The sequence below is a fragment of the Eptesicus fuscus genome, chromosome 5 (assembly GCF_027574615.1).
Source record: "Eptesicus fuscus isolate TK198812 chromosome 5, DD_ASM_mEF_20220401, whole genome shotgun sequence".
Taxonomy (NCBI): domain Eukaryota; kingdom Metazoa; phylum Chordata; class Mammalia; order Chiroptera; family Vespertilionidae; genus Eptesicus; species Eptesicus fuscus.
The window spans coordinates 16,631,563-16,652,103 of NC_072477.1; the positions used below are offsets into that span (position 1 = coordinate 16,631,563).

At 42.1% G+C, this 20,541-nt stretch overlaps 1 protein-coding gene across 1 annotated transcript in view; it reads left to right on the forward strand.

Moving 5' to 3' along the window:
* The first annotated feature begins 305 nt into the window (after positions 1-305).
* Positions 306-20,541, forward strand: part of SEL1L (SEL1L adaptor subunit of ERAD E3 ubiquitin ligase) — a 51,097-nt gene continuing 30,861 nt past the window's right edge. Inside the window, exons 1-4 of the mRNA XM_008148396.3 lie at positions 306-464; positions 6,318-6,355; positions 7,483-7,714; positions 19,534-19,701. Coding sequence (XP_008146618.2) covers positions 395-464; positions 6,318-6,355; positions 7,483-7,714; positions 19,534-19,701 — 508 coding nt within the window. The 5' untranslated portion in view covers positions 306-394. The remainder of the gene's footprint in view (positions 465-6,317; positions 6,356-7,482; positions 7,715-19,533; positions 19,702-20,541) is intronic.

Sequence of the window (20,541 nt, forward strand, 5' to 3'; positions counted from 1 at the left end):
TTGTGGTACTTGTAGTCTTCGGTGACTTCCCAGCCCTGGAATCCCGCTCCAATTCCGGGCTGGTTGATTCCAGGAGCTACCAATTAACTGGGGCCATGTCGGTGACGCCGTGGTCCAACCGGGAAAGCCGGCGTGGGAGCATCGCATAATGATTGGCCAATGCATGACCCCGTGGGCGGGGCAGGGAGGAGGGCGGGAAGACCGCGGCGATTGGGCGAGGAGCCCGTGGCGGCAGGCGGGGATTGGCTGCGCTCTAGGGCAGTGGGGCCTGGGAAGGGGTGGAGGCAGAGACGCGAGCAGGAAGAGCAGCGGCGAGGCGGCGGCGGCGGCAGAGTCGGTGGTGCCAGAGGCGAAAGCGACAGCTCCCGGGGGTGGCGGCAGCCCCGAGAGCAGGATGCGGGTCCGGATCGGGCTGACGCTGCTGCTCTGTGCGGTGCTGCTGGGCACGGCCTCGGCGTCCTCGGGTCAGTATCTGCCCCCTGGGTCGGAGGCCAGGAGCCGCCGCCCCCCGCCGGCCTCCATCCCGGGCAGGGCCTTGGGGGCTCGAGCTGGAGAGTCCACTCTCTCTGGTCTCACCTCGCAGCCACCTGTCAGCCGCTGTCGTTCCTTGGGCTTCAGTGGGCCTGAGCTAGAGAGGGTGGTTAGGGGACTAGAGAGTGCGGGGAAAGAAGGGGCGGTCCCCGTGCCCACACCTCTTCTCACTGAGCAAACTTTGCAGGACTCCTCACGAATGAGGAATTGAGTCCTTGGGAGCGAGTGCCACAGCTGGTTAGACCCACCGTGACACGGGAGCCCCCCCCCCCCCCCAGGAGCTTGCTCGGCTCTCAGGTAGACTGTGTGCGGCATCGGGTCTGACACTCTGGCTTGGGGATCCGTAAATTAGGTGTTTGACACCCAAGGCAGAGCCAGGTCCACCCAAACCAGGATGTGGACAGTGGTGTGCTAGCACCTGAGACGGTCCTCAGTCTCTTTGATTAATCACGAGAACCTTTGATATAATTGTGTTCATTCCCTCCCCCTTTTTAAAGAAGTATTCCTAAGGAAGTGTTTTTTACCTCCATGTCACAGTGTTTTTGAGTTGTCCCATGTTTGTTGACAGTAATTTTATGATTTGTGGGGGGGAAAAAATCATGGTCCCTATACATTTATAAAGGATAGCAACTAATTTTTAACTCCTTAAAAAAATCCTCACCCGAGGATATGTTCTGATTGATCTTACAGAGGAGAAGGGAGAGGGAAAGAAACATCGATCGGCTGCCCCCCTTTGCACACCCTGGGAATAGAACCCACAACCTTTGGGTGTACTGGCCGAGGCTCCGACCAACTGAGCCATCCAGCCAGGGCCCACTTTTAACTAGTATGTAGATATAGAAATTCCTGTGATTTGACAAATTAGCGGATTTATACTCTGGTTCTAAAGATAATTATTTTTCCTTTTAGTACTTTAGTCCCTCTACATCTGAAAAGTTCTGTTTTGAAAGTGTGTTTGGTAAAGAAACACTTAGTGTTTCTAAGTGTTGGGAAATAAATAATTAGTACAGTAAAGCTTTTGAATTTTAATCAGTTTTCGTTAACAAGACAGCTGTTCTGTGGCTTTAAAATTTTTTTAGAACAAGGCAGGGTATAAATGTCAATCCTTTCTTTCAACAGAAAATTTCCCAGATGGTTATTTGAATCCCCAAATTGTCTGCCCTAGTTGTAAGTCAATGCCATAACGTCATTCTGCTTCTAAAATAAGAGGTCTAAACCTAAAATTCTATCCATAATGTGGTTTGAGATACCATTTCAAAAGCAACAAGCATATGCTAGTTACTTTACTGCCAACATCATCCTTTGTGGTCTGACTCCCCCTCCTCCCCTTCCATCCATAGTTTGTTTTAATGACCAAATCTTTAAAACTTGACATAATTCTTGAAGCACTGCTAGCAGTTATTTGATCAAAGGAAGTATGAAAACAAACTACTTGCTGTACCATGGTAGAGTACTTGATGGACCATGGACCACCTGTATCAGAATTGCTTGTAGAGGTTTGTTAAAAATGCAGTTTTATGTCTGGAACAGGTCAGGGTGTCTGTAGTTTCACAAGCTTCACAAATGATTCTTTACACTAAACTGTGAGAACTACTAGTTAAAGAACATGGTATATATCCTTGTGAATTCAGTTTGCAGAATTTGAAGAAAATTAAAGCATACAGACACTTTCCTGCATCTTCCTTTGATTAGATTTTACATATTTAGAGCTTCATGTCCATGGAGATGATCCTTGAAGTCGATTAACCAACATTTGGGACTCTCAGTATGTTATAATAGAAAACTGTTAATACTGAAGTGCTAAATCTTTGGGTTGTGTTGATGTAAGTTCAAGAAATGTCTGCTGTGATTTCACTCATAGTTAAATTGTGTCAAAGCATTTCTCTGGTAGAGGCAGAGAACTAAATAATATAGATGTGCATATTGACAGATAATAAAGGCAGTACTGGGCTGATAGGAAGTGCAAATATCATAAAATACTTATGTGAGATAGAGTTTTATAAATTGAGTACATGGATTTTCAGTTGACTTTTTTATTCATTAAATTGCTTATTTATATGCACTGTCAGACTCATTTTTAGTTTAGATTTAAAGAGTTGTTTCTATTTTAAAATCTGGGTTTGGGTTATAATTTTGTGTTGATTTAAAAAGTTTGAATGTTAATAGTTACCCAGAAGATGTTGCATTTATTAGCAGGTAGAATATGATGATCAGCCAACAAAAAGAATTTTGATCCTATCACTGTCAGTAGCTATTCTCTAATATCTTGTTTTAGAGGCATGTATAAAAATGATACTTTTATGGGAAATGTTTTATTTTCTCTGTGAATAAATAAATTTTAAAGGAGGATATTGAAAAGATATTTCTCCTTTATTTTCTCAAGATAATAGTGAAAAGTACTGTAACTTTTCTCACTTAGAAATACATGTTTTCTTATTTTTGGCAGGAAGAGGCAAATGGTTTACTTTTCTCTCTTTGGGCCAAACACCGTTACAGAGTCTTTTACATTAGGTCCATTGCTGGGTATTTCAAGTAATAGTTGTATTAATACCATATATTCAGAGAATAGATTAGAGATTGCAGAGGATGTTTCATTGTTCTTTTGTTCCTCAAAAATACTGTGAGTCAACAGGGCAGATGGTATTATTCTTCTTTGGTACATTGAGGAAAAGGAGTCTGAGCAAGTTTGCCATATTGAACCACATGGATAAAGTCAATATATAATGAAGCCAGGTTTTGAACCCAGGTCTCCAGGCTTCAGAAAAGGAGTAATTAAGAATCAGGAGTATCCTAGAATCCGCATAGATTCAGTGGCAAAGCAGAAAACAGGATATCTCTTTGCACCAAACTCTTAAGCTTTTCTGTTTGAAGGTGTATCAGTGTAATTTACATGATGAGTTGGAAAATGAATTTGTAATCATTACTTTTCCCGAAAGAATATGATACCTGGTACTTGGCAGTTTTGTTAGCTAATAAAATAAAAATGAAAATTGATCTTTTTCAAAGGAAGGTGTACGATTACTAAAGTAATGCAAACCATTATATTTTGGATGTGGTACTGTTGAGTGAGAAATCCCTAACTCCTCGTTGAATCCTTTTGCAGTTTTCTTGTTGCTTGATGTCTGTGTTCTGATAAAAAGCATTACTATTTTCATTTTATTGATGCATAACTTCAGTATCTTTAATCCTTACCTGATTCCTACATATCAGAAGTTTCAGGTTATAAGCAACTTCTTTAAATGTGTTATGTGAGTAGATATATCAGTTTGAAAGAGGAAATAGCTTATGCTTTAAAACTACCATCTGGGGTAGCTTCTCCCACTTTAGTAAAGGAGAAAGAATTCTCTTATTTGCCAGTAACCTTAGTATCTATTCCTGTTTGTGAAGAGAAAAGAGAAAGAGAGAGAAGCATGATGCAATTCACATGAAATAACCCTGTTGTCACAAGTTTCCATGTCTCTTGGAGTTCAGAAACACATTAATGCCTAACAGCTTGTAGTATCTCAAATGTATATGTCTTAAAATTTATTTATAGGCATCTGTATTATTTAGTGATTAGGTACATATGTGACCTGTTGTGACACGATACTAAATTTAGTGATTTAAGAAATCCAAATAATCTAAAGTTTCAGTATTTAGGGATATACCATATATATTTGCATATTCAATGTCTGCTCTTGATTTATTAACTAGTTAATGTTTGTGATTAATTAAATACATTCACACATACAACTTCGATATATAATAGAGATGAATTTTTTCCCCTTTATCTAAAGATTTGTTGAGAATGGAATTTGAACCATATGTTAGAACTTGGCTTTGGGTGATAATTGTGAAGAAGTTAGCATGCAGGATGATTATTAATTAACTAGAGGTTCAGTGCACGGATTCATGCGCCCATGCACTAGTGGAGTCCCTCTGCCTGGCCAGCGGGTATCTGGCCGAAACCAACTCTCTGACATCACCTGAGGGGTCCTGGATTGCTAGAGGGTGCAGGCCAGGCCGAGGGACCCCACTGGTGCGGTGCACGATTGGGTGGGAAGGGACCGTGGGAGAACTCCAGGGCGTGTCCGGCCTGTCTCGCCCAGTCCCTATCAGCTGGACCCCGGCAGCAAGCTAACCTACTGGTCAGAGCGTCTGCCCCCTGGTGGGCAATGCACATCATAGCGACTGGTCAAACCGTCAGACACTTAGCGTATTAGGCTTTTATTATATAGGATTGACGTCACTACCTAAAGGTATGGGCACTGTGGATTAAGGCATGCTATATCCTCCCCCCCCCTTACTCACCAGAATGAAAACATGTGAAAGGTAATCTAAAAGCAGTGATATGAAAGAAGCTGTAACTTAAGCTTCTTTGAATTGACAGCACTTTTGTATATGACAAAACCTCACTAATAGACTTTTTTCAAATATTCAAAAGAAACCAACTGTGAAATAGAGTTGTGTGTTTTGTACATAATTTTGAGTTGGTTATACTTCTTAAAGGTTAGCTCAGTGATAATACAAATTCCAAAACATGTTTTTGTTATTATATCTTAGAATTACAGGTTATGAATAATAAGACCATATGAAGTAAAGATAAATGGCAACCATAACACAAAATTTTCTAGTAAAACTCATATGGTCTTATGGCATTTTGTCTTCTGGTTAATTTCTCATATAACTTATTGAACAGGCAAAACTGAAGCTCATTCCTAGCTAAAATAACGTAATTTTCAGAGTGAAAAGGAAGCTTAGAGATTCTCTATTTGTTAACTGGCCAGAAACACAAAGACCAAACATTTGCATATGGACATGGAGTTGACAAATGTGTTTACCTAAGAACAGGCCCTAGCGAGTTTTCTCAGTGGTTAGAGCATTGGCTCTTGGACTGAAGGGTTGAAGGTTCGATTTTGGTCAAAGGCACAGCACCGTGGTTGCAGGCTCAATCCCCAGACCCTATGACTCTCTCTCCCCCTCCCTCCCACTCTCTCTAAAAATAAAAATAAAAATCAATGGGGAAAAAAATTATCCGGTGAGGATTAACCAAAAAAAACAGGACAAAGAATAGCAAGTGACCAGAATAGAAGAATACCAGGAAAACACAGAATAATAGAAGGAGAATTAATGTAATTGGGCAAAGCCAAAGCAGCAGATGTGAATTTGGAAAAAAGGTGTAATTAGTGGCTGGATTCATTGTCTATTTAATATAAGCTATTGATTTCTTAATAAATACGTATATCTTTTGTGAATGAATACATGATAGGATGATGCTACTTTTTACCTGTATCTGGTTATCTCTTCAGTAAAATAGAACACAATTATCTTAGTATACTAACTCTGCTGTCAAATAATAATAATAGTTCTTAGGGTACATCTTTAGTAGTCTTAGTGAACAATAAAGTGCTAATCAGCACTAACATAAGCTGGTGTAACTCCAGATTCTGAGCAGAGGAAAAGAATAGAATCCTAAACCACAAAATCAGAGACTAATTTTTATAAATTTAGTAACTCTCAGCAGTAGTCTGAATATATACAGAATAATTGGATGGTTTTGGTGTGGTAGTTGTTGCTCTCCTACCTGTAAATTTCTTTCCTGGAAAAACGACCATCTCACCCCCTTTTTCTCCTTTCATGTAATCTTTTCTGAACTGTTGTTGAATACAACCAGCTTTAGAGAATTCTAGTTTTATTTATCCAGTGCCTGATTATTATTTGTTGTACTTATCAAACGCTTTCTTTTAATAATACCTGTGACTTCCTAACAAGAAAGATGACTAAGTTGTCTTAAAATTTTTTTACAGATGATGAAAGCGGCCAGGATGAATCCTTAGATTCCAAGGTATGTACTAACATTTGCATTGAATCATATTTGATGCCCGATTTAAAACAAGGAATATGAAATTAACAGAATTGGATTTTAAAAAAAGAAAACATAGCAGGTATCAATATAGTTCTAGTTCTTTGGTAAGAAAAAAAACCCACTGACCTATGGGAGAGAAAATAATAAATATTTTCACTAAGAGTGTTGGATATTAGATTTAATTTCAACTTGAATATTCCCAGATGTGTGTGTTTGTGTATGTGAAAGAGCCTAAAGGCTCTTATTGCCTAATGAGAGATTGATTTTATTCTTTTTAATTTTCAGTTTTTTAAATTTTGAAGACTCTCTACCATTTATTTCTACTTATATCAATTTTTTAAAAGAATCTGTTGAGTTATGCACTTAAATTGCTTGATTGAATGGTTAATGCTGATTATTATGTATTCAAGGAGACCAACCAGTTATGATCCCTGATCTCTAGATTAGAGGAAATATAGATAAGAAACAGGAAGTTTTAGTACAGGGCTAGCATAAGGGGAAATATAAGATATGTTGGGAGCATGTATGGGAAGATCCTAACCCAAACTTTAGGAATTAAGAAAGACTTCCCATCCCTGGCCGGTATGGCTCATTTGGTTGGGTGTCATCCTGTGGTCCTGTGCACCGAAAAGTTTGTGGTTCAATTCCCCGTTGGTGCACATGCCCAAGTTGCAGCTCGATCCCCGTGAAGGACTCTCTCTCTCCTTCCCTCTCTCCCTCCCTTAAAGAGGCTACTGGTATGTGTGTCTTTTTATGTTAGGTTTCCACTTTGCACGGTCTACCCCTTTCCCACTCAGCTCTTTGACTTATCTGTGTTAATTGTCTCTTTAGCAGAAATACAGCAGCTGTTTGCATCAGAAAAAAAATCAATTAGAAAAAAAAGGGCTTCCTGGAAAAAGTAACATCTGAGTTGAAATTTGAAGAGTCAGAGTTAGGCAGGTGATGCAGACAATGTGATAAAACACCTACAAAAACCTATAGAGATGAGCAAGTATGGCACATTCAGGGAGCTGGAGGAGAGATATCTGTATTATAAAAGTAATGGTCAAATTAGATTGAAGCCAATTTTGGTACTGTTGATAACTAAAAATACTTTCTGTTCTCAGACTTCTTTGCCATCAGATGAGTCGGTAAAGGACCACAGCACAGCAGGCAGAGTAGTCGCTGGTCAGATATTTCTTGATTCAGAAGAGTCAGAGTTGGAATCACCTATTCAGGAGGAGGAAGACAGCCCCAGGAGCCAAGAAGGGGAAAGTGGCACAGAAGAAATCAGCTTTCTAGAATCTTCAAATCCAGAAAACAAAGATTATGAAGAACCAACGAAAGTACGGAAACCAGGTAGTCTGGACATTTTCTTTGCTTTTGCCTGATTTAGGAAGGAGACGACTGACATTTTAAAGCTAGTGTAAAAAGATGCAGAAATCTGGGTTTACTGATTATTAACTACATATAATGTATAAAATTTAGTTTTACAAGATTTTCACATATCACTTAACAGATTTGACCCACTTTATATTGGCCAAATTCAATAGTCAAAATTGCATTTGTTTTATATTAACTAGAGGCCTGATGCATGAAAATTCGTGCAAGAGTAGGCCTTCCTTCCCCGGCTGCTGGCACCAGCTTCCTTCCGGCACCGGCTTCCCTCCGGCACCCAGGACCCAGGCTGCTTCCCTCCTCCAGCCGCCCGCAGGCACCTGGGACCCCGGCTGGCTTCCCTTGGGCAGGTCCCCACAGGCAGGGACCACGTCTGGCTTCCCTCTGGCCCCAGCTTTGTCAGGAATGACATCTGGTCTAATTGGCATATTATCCTTTTATTATTATAGATATTCTAACATTTATTTTTGGACCCCAGTATGTAAAAATCTGTGAGAATGGTAAACACATTAGAAACTCAGGAAGGATTGTCTAACATGCTACTTTGGTTACTTTCAGAATTGTGTTAGGATTTTTACTGCTGTAACCTTTTTAGTCATCCTAGGTAGTTTGATTTAGGTATTTATCCCTCTGTAATTGAAGCTTACATAAACTTTAATCCTCTTCTAACTTTCACCTTGACACCCTCTATTTTTAAATTTAAAACATGATCTTTATCACAGCAGTGTGTGTCCACTATATCCTATACCTCCACCCTTCTATAATTCTGTTTAAAGATCACTGCTATACCCATTTATTATTTTACTAGGGGCCCGGTGCACGAAATTCGTACACTGGGAGCGGGGTGGGGGGGTCCCCTCAGCCCAGCCTGCCCCCTCTCACATACTGGGAGCCCTCAGGGGATGTCCTACTGATGGCTTAGGGAGCGGGCTTAAGCTGCAGTCTGGCCTCCCTTTGTGGGAGACGACCGGGCTGATCAGGGAAAGGCACCAGCCCCATCACCCCGCTGCTGCAGCCACTGCCAGTCACCGCAGCCACCAGGGTGTTTTCATCAACACGGACTCCGGTCCCTTCACCATGAAAAAATGACAACTTTCTTTAGAATGTGGAAGAGAAAGGGAAAGACAAAGAGAAACATCAAAGTGAGAGGAACACTTTATTGGTTGCCTCCTGCATGAGCCCTGTCCTGGGCCCCAGCCAGGGAGGAGCCTGCAACTTAGGTACATGCCCTTGATCAGAATCTAACCCGGACCCTGTGGTTGGCAAACCTAGGCATTATCCACTGAGCCAAACTGCCTAGGGCAGGATATGACATTTCTTAGCCCTCCAGCAGTGAACCTTCGTTTTTTTCTCCAGGAGTGTGGTGGAAAAGCCCTAGATCACCCTTTTGGATTCTTATACCCAAGTTACCAAGAATATTACCAGTGGCATACAGGGAGCTTAGCCAATGAGCGGTCAGAAAAGGTATTTCCACTGTAGTTCACACCTATCTCCTCCGATCTCCGGCTCCACCCCTGCCAAGGCCTAAAGCCTTGGGAACTGGGCAGGGGCCCCCACAGTTCCCTCCAATCGCCGGCTCCGCACCTGCCAAGGCCTAATGCCTCCGGCCCTGGGCAGGGGACCCCCAGCTGGCTCCGATTGCCCGGCTCCGCCCCCAGCCAAGGCCACAAGCCTCTGGCCGAGACTTGGGCCCTGGGCAGGGGACCCCCAGCTGGCTCCAATCGCCTGGCTTGGCCCCCGCCAAGGCCAGCAAGGGCAGGCGGAAAGCTTGGCTTCCTCCATTGCTGGGGAAACCCAAGCCTCCCTCCTGCTCTCTGTGGCCACAGCCATCTTGGTTGGGTTTATTTGCATATTTGCCCCTTGTTGGCTTGTGGGTGTAGCGGAGGTACGGTCAATTTGCATGTTACTCTTTTATTAGATAGGATTGTTAGCCACTTTCAGGACTTGATTGAGATTTTTACCTTTTAAAAATATAATTTTTTATTATAAATATTCCATACTCATTAATAGAAAAACCAATCTAAAAAATTAAAAATATATTAATCCCATCAACTAGAAATAACAGCTATTAACATCATGGAGAATTAATTACTCTTTCCAGTGTAAGATGTACGGTTGTAAGACTAAATTGGATCAAAATGTATATACTGTTTTACTGCCTGCACTTTGCATTTAACAGTTTATCTTGACCATTTTCCCATATCATGTATGACTTTGAAATAAGGTTGTATATATATTTTGCTGGGAGATTATTTTAGATGTTTCTTGTGCACATCTATGAAAATTTCCTGAGAATTGGTTCTTAAAAGTGAATTTGATGGACTAAATGTAAAATTTTAAAAGACATTTGATACATATTACTAAATTGTTCTTCAGAAAAATAAGTCGGTTTACTTCCTTTGAAACTACCTTTTATTCCTGTATCTAGGCCAGCTGTCTATTACCATTTTTAAATTTGGGCCAAGTATTATAGTTTAATTCATTCCTTTTTATTATTTATCTTTTCTTTAAATAATTTTTATTTTTCAATTATAGTTGACATGCAACATTATATTAGTTTCAGGTATACAACCCAGTGACTAGACATTATATAACTTACTAAGTGAGCAATCTTAAACCAATATGCTGCGAGGATTTTTAAAATGTGCAATACCTGACCTCTTTTCCCTTAGATAGTCAAATAAAAAAATGACAACAGCCAGCACAGCAATAGCCATCCAGTATAAATGAATCAAAATTATACCTTTTATTTGGTCAGATTGGCAAAAAATACATTTTTTGGTGTGCCCCAGAATTTTAGTAATTATTGCCATGAGATGAAAAGGGTTGAAAATCTCTGTACTAAGTGATCATTCCAATAAATCTTGTATCCATCTGACACTATACATAGTTATTACAATATTATTGTCTATATTCCCTATGTTGTACTTTACATCCCCATGACTATCCTGTAACTACCAATTTGTTCTTCTTAATCCCTTCACCTTTTTCACCAATCTTCCCAACCCCACTCCCATCTTGCAACCATCAAAACGTTCTTTGTATCTATGAGTCTGTTTCTGTTCTGCTTCTTCGTTTATTTTGTTTTTTAGATTCAAATGTTGATAAATGTGTATTTATTGCCATTTATTGTTCATACTTTTAATCTTTTTTTTCTTTCTCCCTTTTAAAGAAGACCTTTTAACATTTCATGTAATACTGGTTTGGTGGTGATGAACTAGCTTTTTCTTGTCTGGGAAGTTCTTTTTTTTTTAATATATTTTATTGATTTTTTACAGAGAGGAAGGGAGATGGATAGAGAGCTAGAAACATCGATGAGAGAGAAACATCGACCAGCTGCCTCCTGCACACCCCCTACCGGGGATGTGCCCGCAACCAATGTACATGCCCTTGACCCGAATCGAACCTGAGACCCTTGAGTCCGCAGGCCGACGCTCTATCCACTGAGCCAAACCGGTTTTGGCTGGGAAGTTCTTTATATATCCTTAGATTCTATGATAGTTTTGCTGAGTACAGTAATCTTGGTTGTAGGGTCCTTGCTTTTCATCACTTTGAATATTTCTTGCCAATCCCTTCTGGCCTGCAAAGTTGAGAAATCAGCTGACGGTCATATAGGAACTCCCTTATAGCTGACTAACTGCTTTTCTCTTGCTGGCTTTAAGATTCTCTCTTTGGCTTTAACTTTTATTATTTTAATTTTGATGTGTCTTGGTGTGGGCCTCTTTGACTTTGTCTTGTTTGGGACTCTCTATGCTTCCTAGAGACTTATATGTCTATTTCCTTCAGGTTATAGAAGTTTTCTGTCTTTTTTTTTTTTTTTTTTTTTACATAGGTTTTCAATTTCTTGCTCTCTTCTTCTGGCACCCCCAGGATGCGAATATCGGCTTGGCGACTGAAGGGTCCTAAGTTCGATTCCAGTCAAGGGCACGGCACGTGCCCAGGTGGTGGGCTCGATCCCCGGTTGGGGGCATGCAAGAGGCAGCCAATCAGTGATTCTCTCTCATCATTGATGTTTCTAACTCTTTCTCTCCCTCTCCCTTCCTCTCTGAAATCAGTCAAAATATATTAAAAAAAAAAAAAAAAGAACTTTCCCTCATCAACTATTTGGTTACTCTGAAATATAGTCCATACAGGGAAAGCAGGATAAATGCTTGATTCTTTTCCTTGAAATATTTTTACATAATAATTTGGTGTCCTAGCAGCCTCCAAAGGAAACCAGTGAGCATGTTTTTGTTTGTTTTGCTTTGCTTTTGAGCATCATTACAAATTCATGGGTTTTATATACATATGCTTCATTCTATTGACAAATTGGACTCATGGGAATCAGATCAAACTTGACTAAGATTTTCAAAGATACAGTGATCACAACACATAGGCAACGTGTGCAGAAGTTCATGGCAGCCAGAGCTGCTCTCAGGTCCTGTCTTGCCTCAATTAGGATGTACTCTGGCCCAGATTTCAACATGTGAGGTCTCTAAGTGATGTGTGTGGAGTGTGACTTCAGCCAAAGAGAGCTATTTCAGTTTTGAAATATCTCCCGTTTATTCTCTAGTAACTGCATAGCTTGTGTGAAATTTTCTAGGAAATCATGCCTTATACTAGTAAATACATACATCTCAGGTTCATCTCAGTGAGCAGTCTCGACAGACCATGTCCACCCTGCGAAAGCATTCCATAAGTAAGGACTCCTGGTAGTAAAAACCTATGGTGTGCTTGCCAGAAGGTCTCTAGTTAGCAAGTTTCTAAGATGATTTAATTGTGCCACCTTTCTGTTTCTGTTTCTTGGGCAGTAAAAGGAGAGAATGGGTTGCAGGTCTGCAGCTAGCCCTCTCTACCCATCAGGGTTTTTGCTTCTTCCTTTTGTTTGTGTCTCCTTTCCCTGATGCTGAAAATCTTGGTACCTAATGACATTAATGTTATATTGCTTTATCCTAACATATATGTATCCATAATTATCTATAATAATAAAAGCATAATATGCTAATTAGACCAGACAGCCAAACAACCTTCCAGACAAAGCTGCGGCTGCGAGGGCCGAGCCCCTTGCATGAATTTCATGCATCAGGCCTCTGGTGTATATATATATAGTTAATAACAATGGCCATCTTACCACTAACAACAGGGACACTGAATGTAGTTTAAGATTCCTTTATGGTTCTTTTTGTTTTTAGTATATATTTTACTAGATATTTGTAATAGGGTATTTTTAAATCACTTGAATAATTTTGTATAGTTATACCAAGAATTTTATAACAATTTAGATTCACTTGTTTTGGTTTTTACATAATTACTTTATTGTTTTCTTTTATTTAGACTTGTTATTAATGTATTATTAATACATGAAAAGGCTTATGTAACATAAATTGCATATGCATGGCTTTGTGTGGTTGCAGTCAAACTACATTGGAACTGGGTTATATAGCAATTGCTTCTAGAAGTGCTTCCTTTGTCAAACTCCCAACCTTGTTGCTGCCATATTGCTTCTAAAGAAGTTCAGCTTCCTATCTGGTGTCCCTGCTTTCAACCTCCCCACCCCCAGCCCTCATTGTCTGATCTTTCTTCCTGTTGAGAAGCCTCCAGTGGCTTCCTGCCACATGCAGAATAAATCCAGCTCCTTACCTGCACTAATGAGGCCTTCCATGATCAAGCCCCTCCTCTCTCTCCAATTGCATTTTCTGCCACTCCTCTTCACTCACAGGATTCTAGCCACACTGCCTTCGTGCTGTGTCCTGAACATTTTAAGCTTATTCCCAATTATGTGGGGGATCTCCAAGACCGCAATCCCAGGCTGCTGCTGATTCTCTAGAAAGACTCATAGGATTCAGTATATAGTGATATTTACAGCTATGATTTATTACAGCAAAAGAAAACAAAGCAAAATCAGCAAAGGGAAAGGTGCATGGGGTGAAGTCTGGGGAAACCAGACACAGGCTTACAAGGGGCCTCTGCTAGGGGAGTCACAGTACATGCTTAATTTCCCCAGCAACAAGTGACAACCCAGGTGAAATGTTGTTTGCCGGGGAAGCTTGTTAGAGACCAAGTACCTGGAGTTCTTATTAGGGGCTGGTCACATAGGCACTCTGTGTCTAGTACATACCAATTGTCAGACTCCCAGAAGGAAAGCAGGTGTTCAGTGTAAATCGTATTGTTTGTATCGTTGGGGTGAGCCACTCTTAACCGTTAGGGTAGCGGGAATCCTTCAGAAATATAAGCTCCCAGACACCAGCCAAGGTCTAGGCCTGCTGTGTCAGATCTTCTCTGCACTGTCAGCCTCATGGTGTGGTCATTGGCCAAGTTGTCTTCACAGCAAAGTTATTATCAATAAGACCCAGAAAGCAGAGCGAGGCCAACCTGCAGTAATAACTTCAGTTAAGCCCTTCACAAGTCCTGGACTTAGCCAGTTAACAAATCCCACTGGTCACAAAGATGGCTTCCTCAAGTTTCTGTGTGAACCTTTTACCTGGCCCTACGCATCAGTTCAGGCCTAGCACAGCTCTGGCGGTAAGGGGAAGCTGACCGGAAAGCCTTCCGGGGCTTAGGCGGTGTCATGGTGGTCAGGGTGCACGTACAGAAGCACTGTCCCAGAGGGCCATGTGGTAACCCTGGAAACGAGTTTGTAAGCAAATTAGTTGGGACACACAGGCAGGACACACTTCAGGCAGTACAATGTGGCCTCCCATCCTTGGTGTCTTTTCCTAGGGTTCCCAGTACAAATAATTTAGTCCTTGGTTTCAGAGAGACCGCCAGTCAGTTCCAAAAGGTTTTGTTGTCCAGGACACCAGTTCATACACCTCATGAGTGTGGACGACATCGGGAGGTTTTCGTTTGGAGAGTGCAGGGGCTGGGCCACCTCCTGCTGCCTGCCTTGTAGTCAGCCCTGTGGCGTGTGATCATGGGCTCAGCAGTCGGAACTCAGAGCACTCTCCATAGCTGGGAAAGGTGCACAGGAGCTTTCCTTTAGGAAAAGGGAGGAGTTTCCAGAAAAGGTTTTGAAAAACAAAGATCATCATACCGTCTCCCCTCTCTTGTGCTTCTCCAGGTGCAGGGGTTTAGGTTTATTTTTCTTGGTTTTTGCCAAATCAGTGTTTCCATTCAGTAATCATAATTTTATGTTTTTTCACAATCATCCCCTACTCATCCAGACCTTTCATCTGGAGGGGTAGTGTGCAAGAGGGGCCAAACACCTTCACAGAAAAACATTTTTGTACATCTGAACTAGAAAGACATCATGTTCAGGAATTGTTCAAGACAGAATCCTGAATTTTCAAAAAATTTCAAAATCAGTTTATATAACCTCCTTCCCCTTATCCAGTGAGCAGCCTGGAAAAGGTCAAGCCCTCTTTGAAATATGTTTTTATTGATTTCATAGAGAGGAAGGAAGAGGGAGAGAGGGATAGAAACATCAGTGATGAGAGAGAATCATTGATCAGCTGCCTCCTGCAATCCCCGTACCGGGGATCGATCCTGCGACCCAGGCATGTGCCCTGACTGGTAATCAAACTGGGACCTCCCAGTGCATGGGTCAGTGCTCATCCACTGAGCAACACTGGCCAGTGGTCAAGCCCTTTCTGAGGTCAAGCCTTTTCTGAGGCGAACTGCATTGAATAATCCATTTGTACTAAGGTGAGTCCACTAGGAGAAAGGTGAGGGAAGCAGAGTCAGGTATCAGTTGATTGTTGCAAACAGCAGCTCATCAGGAGAGCCAGACACAAGGACCCCGCCGCAGTGAGACATGTTCCCAAGGCGGTCACGAGCCTTTTCAGCCTGTCAGCAGTGAGTGGAGGGTCACAGCCCCTGAGAGGTATCCTCTCCCAACTTGCAGCTTTGGACAAGTCACAGGTTAAGTCAGTCTCTGTTGGAACATACAGCTGGTCAGCAGCTTGATTTCAAATGGTCCCAGCAAAGAGCAAGCCCTTTCCTGTGGACATTTGTATGTGGCTCAGACAGTTTAGCCCAGCATTCTTGATTTCCTCTCGGTGTAGGCCCCACGGAGAGGTGACCTAATGTGCGGAGGTCACTCACTGTCTGAGTTCTGTTTATCGAGCCCAGACCTGCTTTCAGTTCCACTCACGCCGAGGCTGGAAGCGTATACCAGACAGTATCAGCTTGTAGCTTAGAATCAAGCCCAGGCACTTAGGATCTGTAAGTTCAGGATTTTTTTTAAAAGCCAGAGGCTTTTCTACGGCAGCACCAAAGACAAGATGCTGCAGGGCCAGAAAGTCCCCGTGGCAGCCAAGGCTTTCCTCCATCCTTTTGTCGTGTCTTTCTTTGAGTCCAAATTGACCCGCTCACAAACCTGCACGTCTGTCTCCAAGGGTCAGACTTCTGCTTTCACAAGCACTCACTAGCAAACTAAATCTGCTCTTTAGAACTTCAAAAGTGTATTTCCATCTGTGGATCACCTCTCTTTCTTAGTGTGTCCCTCTTGCCAGAGGCTCCAATAAGCAAAAGTCTGTATCATCCATTGTGTGGGAGAGTGGAAATGTCCTCTTTTTCCTCATTCTTCTGGCTGGTCTAATAATCAAATTGAGATGAGACAGATTAATAGGAGAAAATAATCACATTTATTATTTATGTACATATGCGGTTTTGTAAGAATCTGGGAAGGATGGACAAATGGGGCAGTTGAGACTTACATATCATTTTAAGCTAAGGAGAAGGGGGGCTAGGATAGTGGTTTGGACTTCAAAGGGAATATAGGCAATTCACAGGTAGGTGGAAAGGAGCAAATATTTGGTGAACAAATTCTTGCAGGGCCACCCAGAAATACTGGGACAGGGAGAGGAGTCTAGCAGACTTTGCTGGGTTTCTCCCTGTCTGCCTCACTTGGTTCTTATTTACGCTAAGGTGATCTTCCTTCCTGGAGCAGGAGTTTTTTAAATCTGAATTCCTTTAGGCAGGTAAGGGGTAGGGGGAGGGTAAAAGGCTCTTCTTGAGTCTTTTGTTTCTTAAAAATAACCAGCTTGCCCTGACTGGTTTGGCTCAGTGGATAGAACGTTGGCCTGCAGACTGAAGGGTCCCAGGTTCAATTCCAGTCAAGGGCATGTACCTTGGTTGCGGGCACATCCCCAGTGGAGGGTGTGCAGGAGGCAGCTGATCGATGTTCTTCTCTTATCGATGTTTCTAACTCTATCCCTCTCCCTTCCTCTCTGTAAAAAAATCAATAACATATATTTTTAAAAAATAATCAGTTTAAATGATATCTCAAAAAGGCATATTTTGGGCTAGCAAACTCTGCTCCTCCTCAGTAGCAAAACCCCATCAGTTACAGAAACTTACCCTGTTCCCAATACTCAGAGTTTAAATTACACCCCACCCACCAGTAGCAAAAGCATGGAAGCTGTGTCCCTGACACGTTTTTTCTGTGCAGCTTTCCCTGACCAGGATGATTCCTCTGGCATATATGGAATTACAAACATTTAACATTTTCTATCAATTTTTACCATACCTTCAGATGTGATAGCCACAAAATACGGAGCCACTGTAGTTTCCCCCCTTCCTCCCCCATCATTGCAAATTTACTTAAAACTTCAACATTTGCTGTGTTAGTTAGCATCACAGCTGCCAGGGAAGATTGGGCTGGAATGCAGGGGAGAAAGGGCAGCAGGGGAAACTACTGCAGCTGCAGCGAGGCTGGGAGAAAACTGCTGGACTGTTACCTCCCTCCCCTTTTTTTCTGGTTTATCTAAAATTTGGCTCCAGCCCTAGGACCTAATTTAACTCCCTTCCCCTCACCACTACTCCCTACCCCCTGTTTTAACATTTTGACCCTTTCACCTTTGGAAATTTGGCGGGGAGTGGTTGGTCCTTTCTCCTATCCGAAGAAGAGAACAAACCCAAAGGCATCACCACTTTAACCAGGATGGCCCAAAGCAGCTGGGGACCCAGCGAGCCTGCTCTCCTGGAGCTGGATCTGTTCTCAAGTTCCACAAGTAACTTTTACCTCTCACACACATAGCGCTCAGCTGCTGCTGCATGCCATGGATGACTCCATACCCACCGGGGAACCCGAGATTCATCATACCCTGCCCTTATTCTTCCTTTCCCAAACAGTGCTCGCACTGGATTTCAGTGAGTCAGGGTCATTCTCCCGAATGCCACGTCTGATGTCAACTAATGTTGGGGGTCCCCAAGACCATCCCTAGGTTCAGTGATTTGCTGGGAGGACTCAGCATATAGTTGTACTCACGGCTGTGATTCATTATAGTGAAAGAATACAAAGCAAAATCATCATGGGGCGAAGTCCAAAGGAAGCCAGGTGCAAGTTTCCAAGGAGAGCCTTTGGACCCACTTAAGTCCGTAGCACATGCGACAGCACGGGAAATGTTCTCTTCCAGAAGCTCATCAGTGACCCAGCACTTGGAGTGTTTAATGGAGACTAATCATGTAATCACTCTCTGTCTAGCATGTACCAAAATTACAGACTTGAGAAGGAAAACAGATGTTGAGCATAAACCACATTGTTTTTCCAAACAGTTTAGATACAGTGACCAGTTAGGGAGCAGGAACCTCTTATCTTAGTAAGGACAACCTTCTACTCACTTCCTAAAGCCTAACACCTGGGAGCTTCCTTGCCGCCTCTCCTCTCCTCTGCGCATCTAGTCAGTCACTAGGTAGTACCATATCTACTTCCTTAGCATCACTTCAGTATTTCCACTTCTTTCATTCCATGATCCTCTTCAGGCTCCCATTACCTCTGGGTTAGATGACTGTCACAACCTTTGGACTGGTCACCTTATCCAACCCTCCCTCCATTCGATTGCCCGCCCTTTTAGTAAAATGAGCATGTCACTCGTACTTAAAACTTATGTGAGTTCCACTGTTCTCAGGATGAAGTTCAAACTCTTTAATAAGATTTGTCAGGACCTCCGTAGTCTGGCTTCTTTGTGCTTCTTTAGCTGCTTCTCTCATCTACTTTGGCTCTCACAGTGCATGCTCCAACTTCCTGAACTCTTTTTATTTTGTCTAATATACCATGCTTATTTTCTTTTATTATCATACCTGTTCCCTCTGTCTATACTACTTCTCCCCACCCCACCCTGCAGCCTTTCAACCACTCCCTCTGGGACAGCGGTCGGCAACCGTAAACTTTAGTGTAAACTTTAGTTCCAGAGAGGCGAAGCTTTCCTTTCCATAACATCGATCACACTTTTGTTTAATGTCTCTCTTCCTTGCGAGGCAGTAAGTTCTGTAGAACAGAGACCTCTGCTCCATCTCATTCCCGGCACCTAGGAGAGCCTCAGAACTTATGGAACAAATTAAAGATAGGGTCTCCACCCTTAAGCTCAGAGTCTAGTGGGAGCTAGAGTATGGTAAAGAAAGAAACTCAATATGTATTATAAGTGATCTAATAAAATGTTGGGGGATCATTTTCCTTATATTACTTTATATTGTTGAAGAAATTGACTTACAGCAGTCAGATGGAAAAGAGGAGAGTTGTGCCAAGCAGTGGAATTGATTCAGTTGCATTTGCCTCATTTTTTGCTCACTAGTTGGGCAGAAGTTGTACAGTAGACTGCATTCTAAGGTTATTGTATCTCAAGACCTTCAGCAATCCTAAGCTATTTACAGAGCTGGGTAGTCAGCTATTCATGCTCACTAAGTTGACTCACCTTCAAGTCACCCCTAAATAGGATTAGTGCTGACTTTTTGTATATTCCCCATTCCAAATCATGTATCTTCATCTTTAAATTCTAGTAGCTGAAATTGACAGTGTTAAATCCATGAATACCACAGGTGCTGTTCATGTTTCAATTTTTCTTCTTATCTTATCTTTCCAGCTTTGACCGCCATTGAAGGCACAGCACATGGAGAGCCCTGCCACTTCCCTTTTCTTTTCCTGGATAAGGAATATGATGAGTGTACGTCAGATGGGAGGGAAGATGGCAGACTGTGGTGTGCTACAACCTATGACTACAAGGCAGATGAAAAGTGGGGCTTTTGTGAAAGTAAGTATTGATTTGTAGAAGGAATGTCCACATTGCTACATGTCTTGGACAGCATCTTTAAGGCCTCTACTAGCCATTTTTTTCCACCCTTAATGGACATGGTCAGTGTTGATAATATGGTTATAGCCTTAAAAGAACAGAGTTTAGCACAGGAAGCATGCAGTGTAGTTACATATTTCCAGCCTGTCACTCAGGCAACTTATCACACTGTCTTATTTAGAGAGGGTTTTCTGTTGGTGTGCACAAGTTGTTCTGCAAACCCTCAGGCAGGCTGCTTGTATGGCTCAATGGTTGATCATCGACCTATGAACCAGGAGGTCATGATTTGATTCCCGGTCAGGGCACATGCCTGGATTGCTGGCTCTATCCCCAGTGGGGGACGTGGAGGCAGCAAGCCAATCAATGATTCTCTCTCATCATTGATGTTTCTAGCTCTCTCTCTCCCTTCTCCCTTTCTCTCTGAAATAAATATAATATATATATATATATATATATTTATATATATATATATTTAAAGAGTGGTTAGAAGAAAAATAATAACTTTTAAAAACACTTTGAGCCCTTGCCTTTGTGGCTTACTTGATTGGGCATCTTCTGCACCGAAAGGTTGCCAGTTAGATTCCTGGTCAGGGCACATGCATGGATTGCAGGCTCAATCCCCGGTAGGGGACATGCAGGAGGCAGTCCATCTATTTTCCTTTCTTGTATTGATGTTTCTCTGTCTCTCTCCCACCTCCACCTTCTTCTCTTTCTCTCAAATCAATGTTTTTAAAAATCTTTTAGCCCTGGCCGGTTTGGCTCAGTAGATGGAGTGTCGGCCTGCGGACTGGGGGTGTCGTG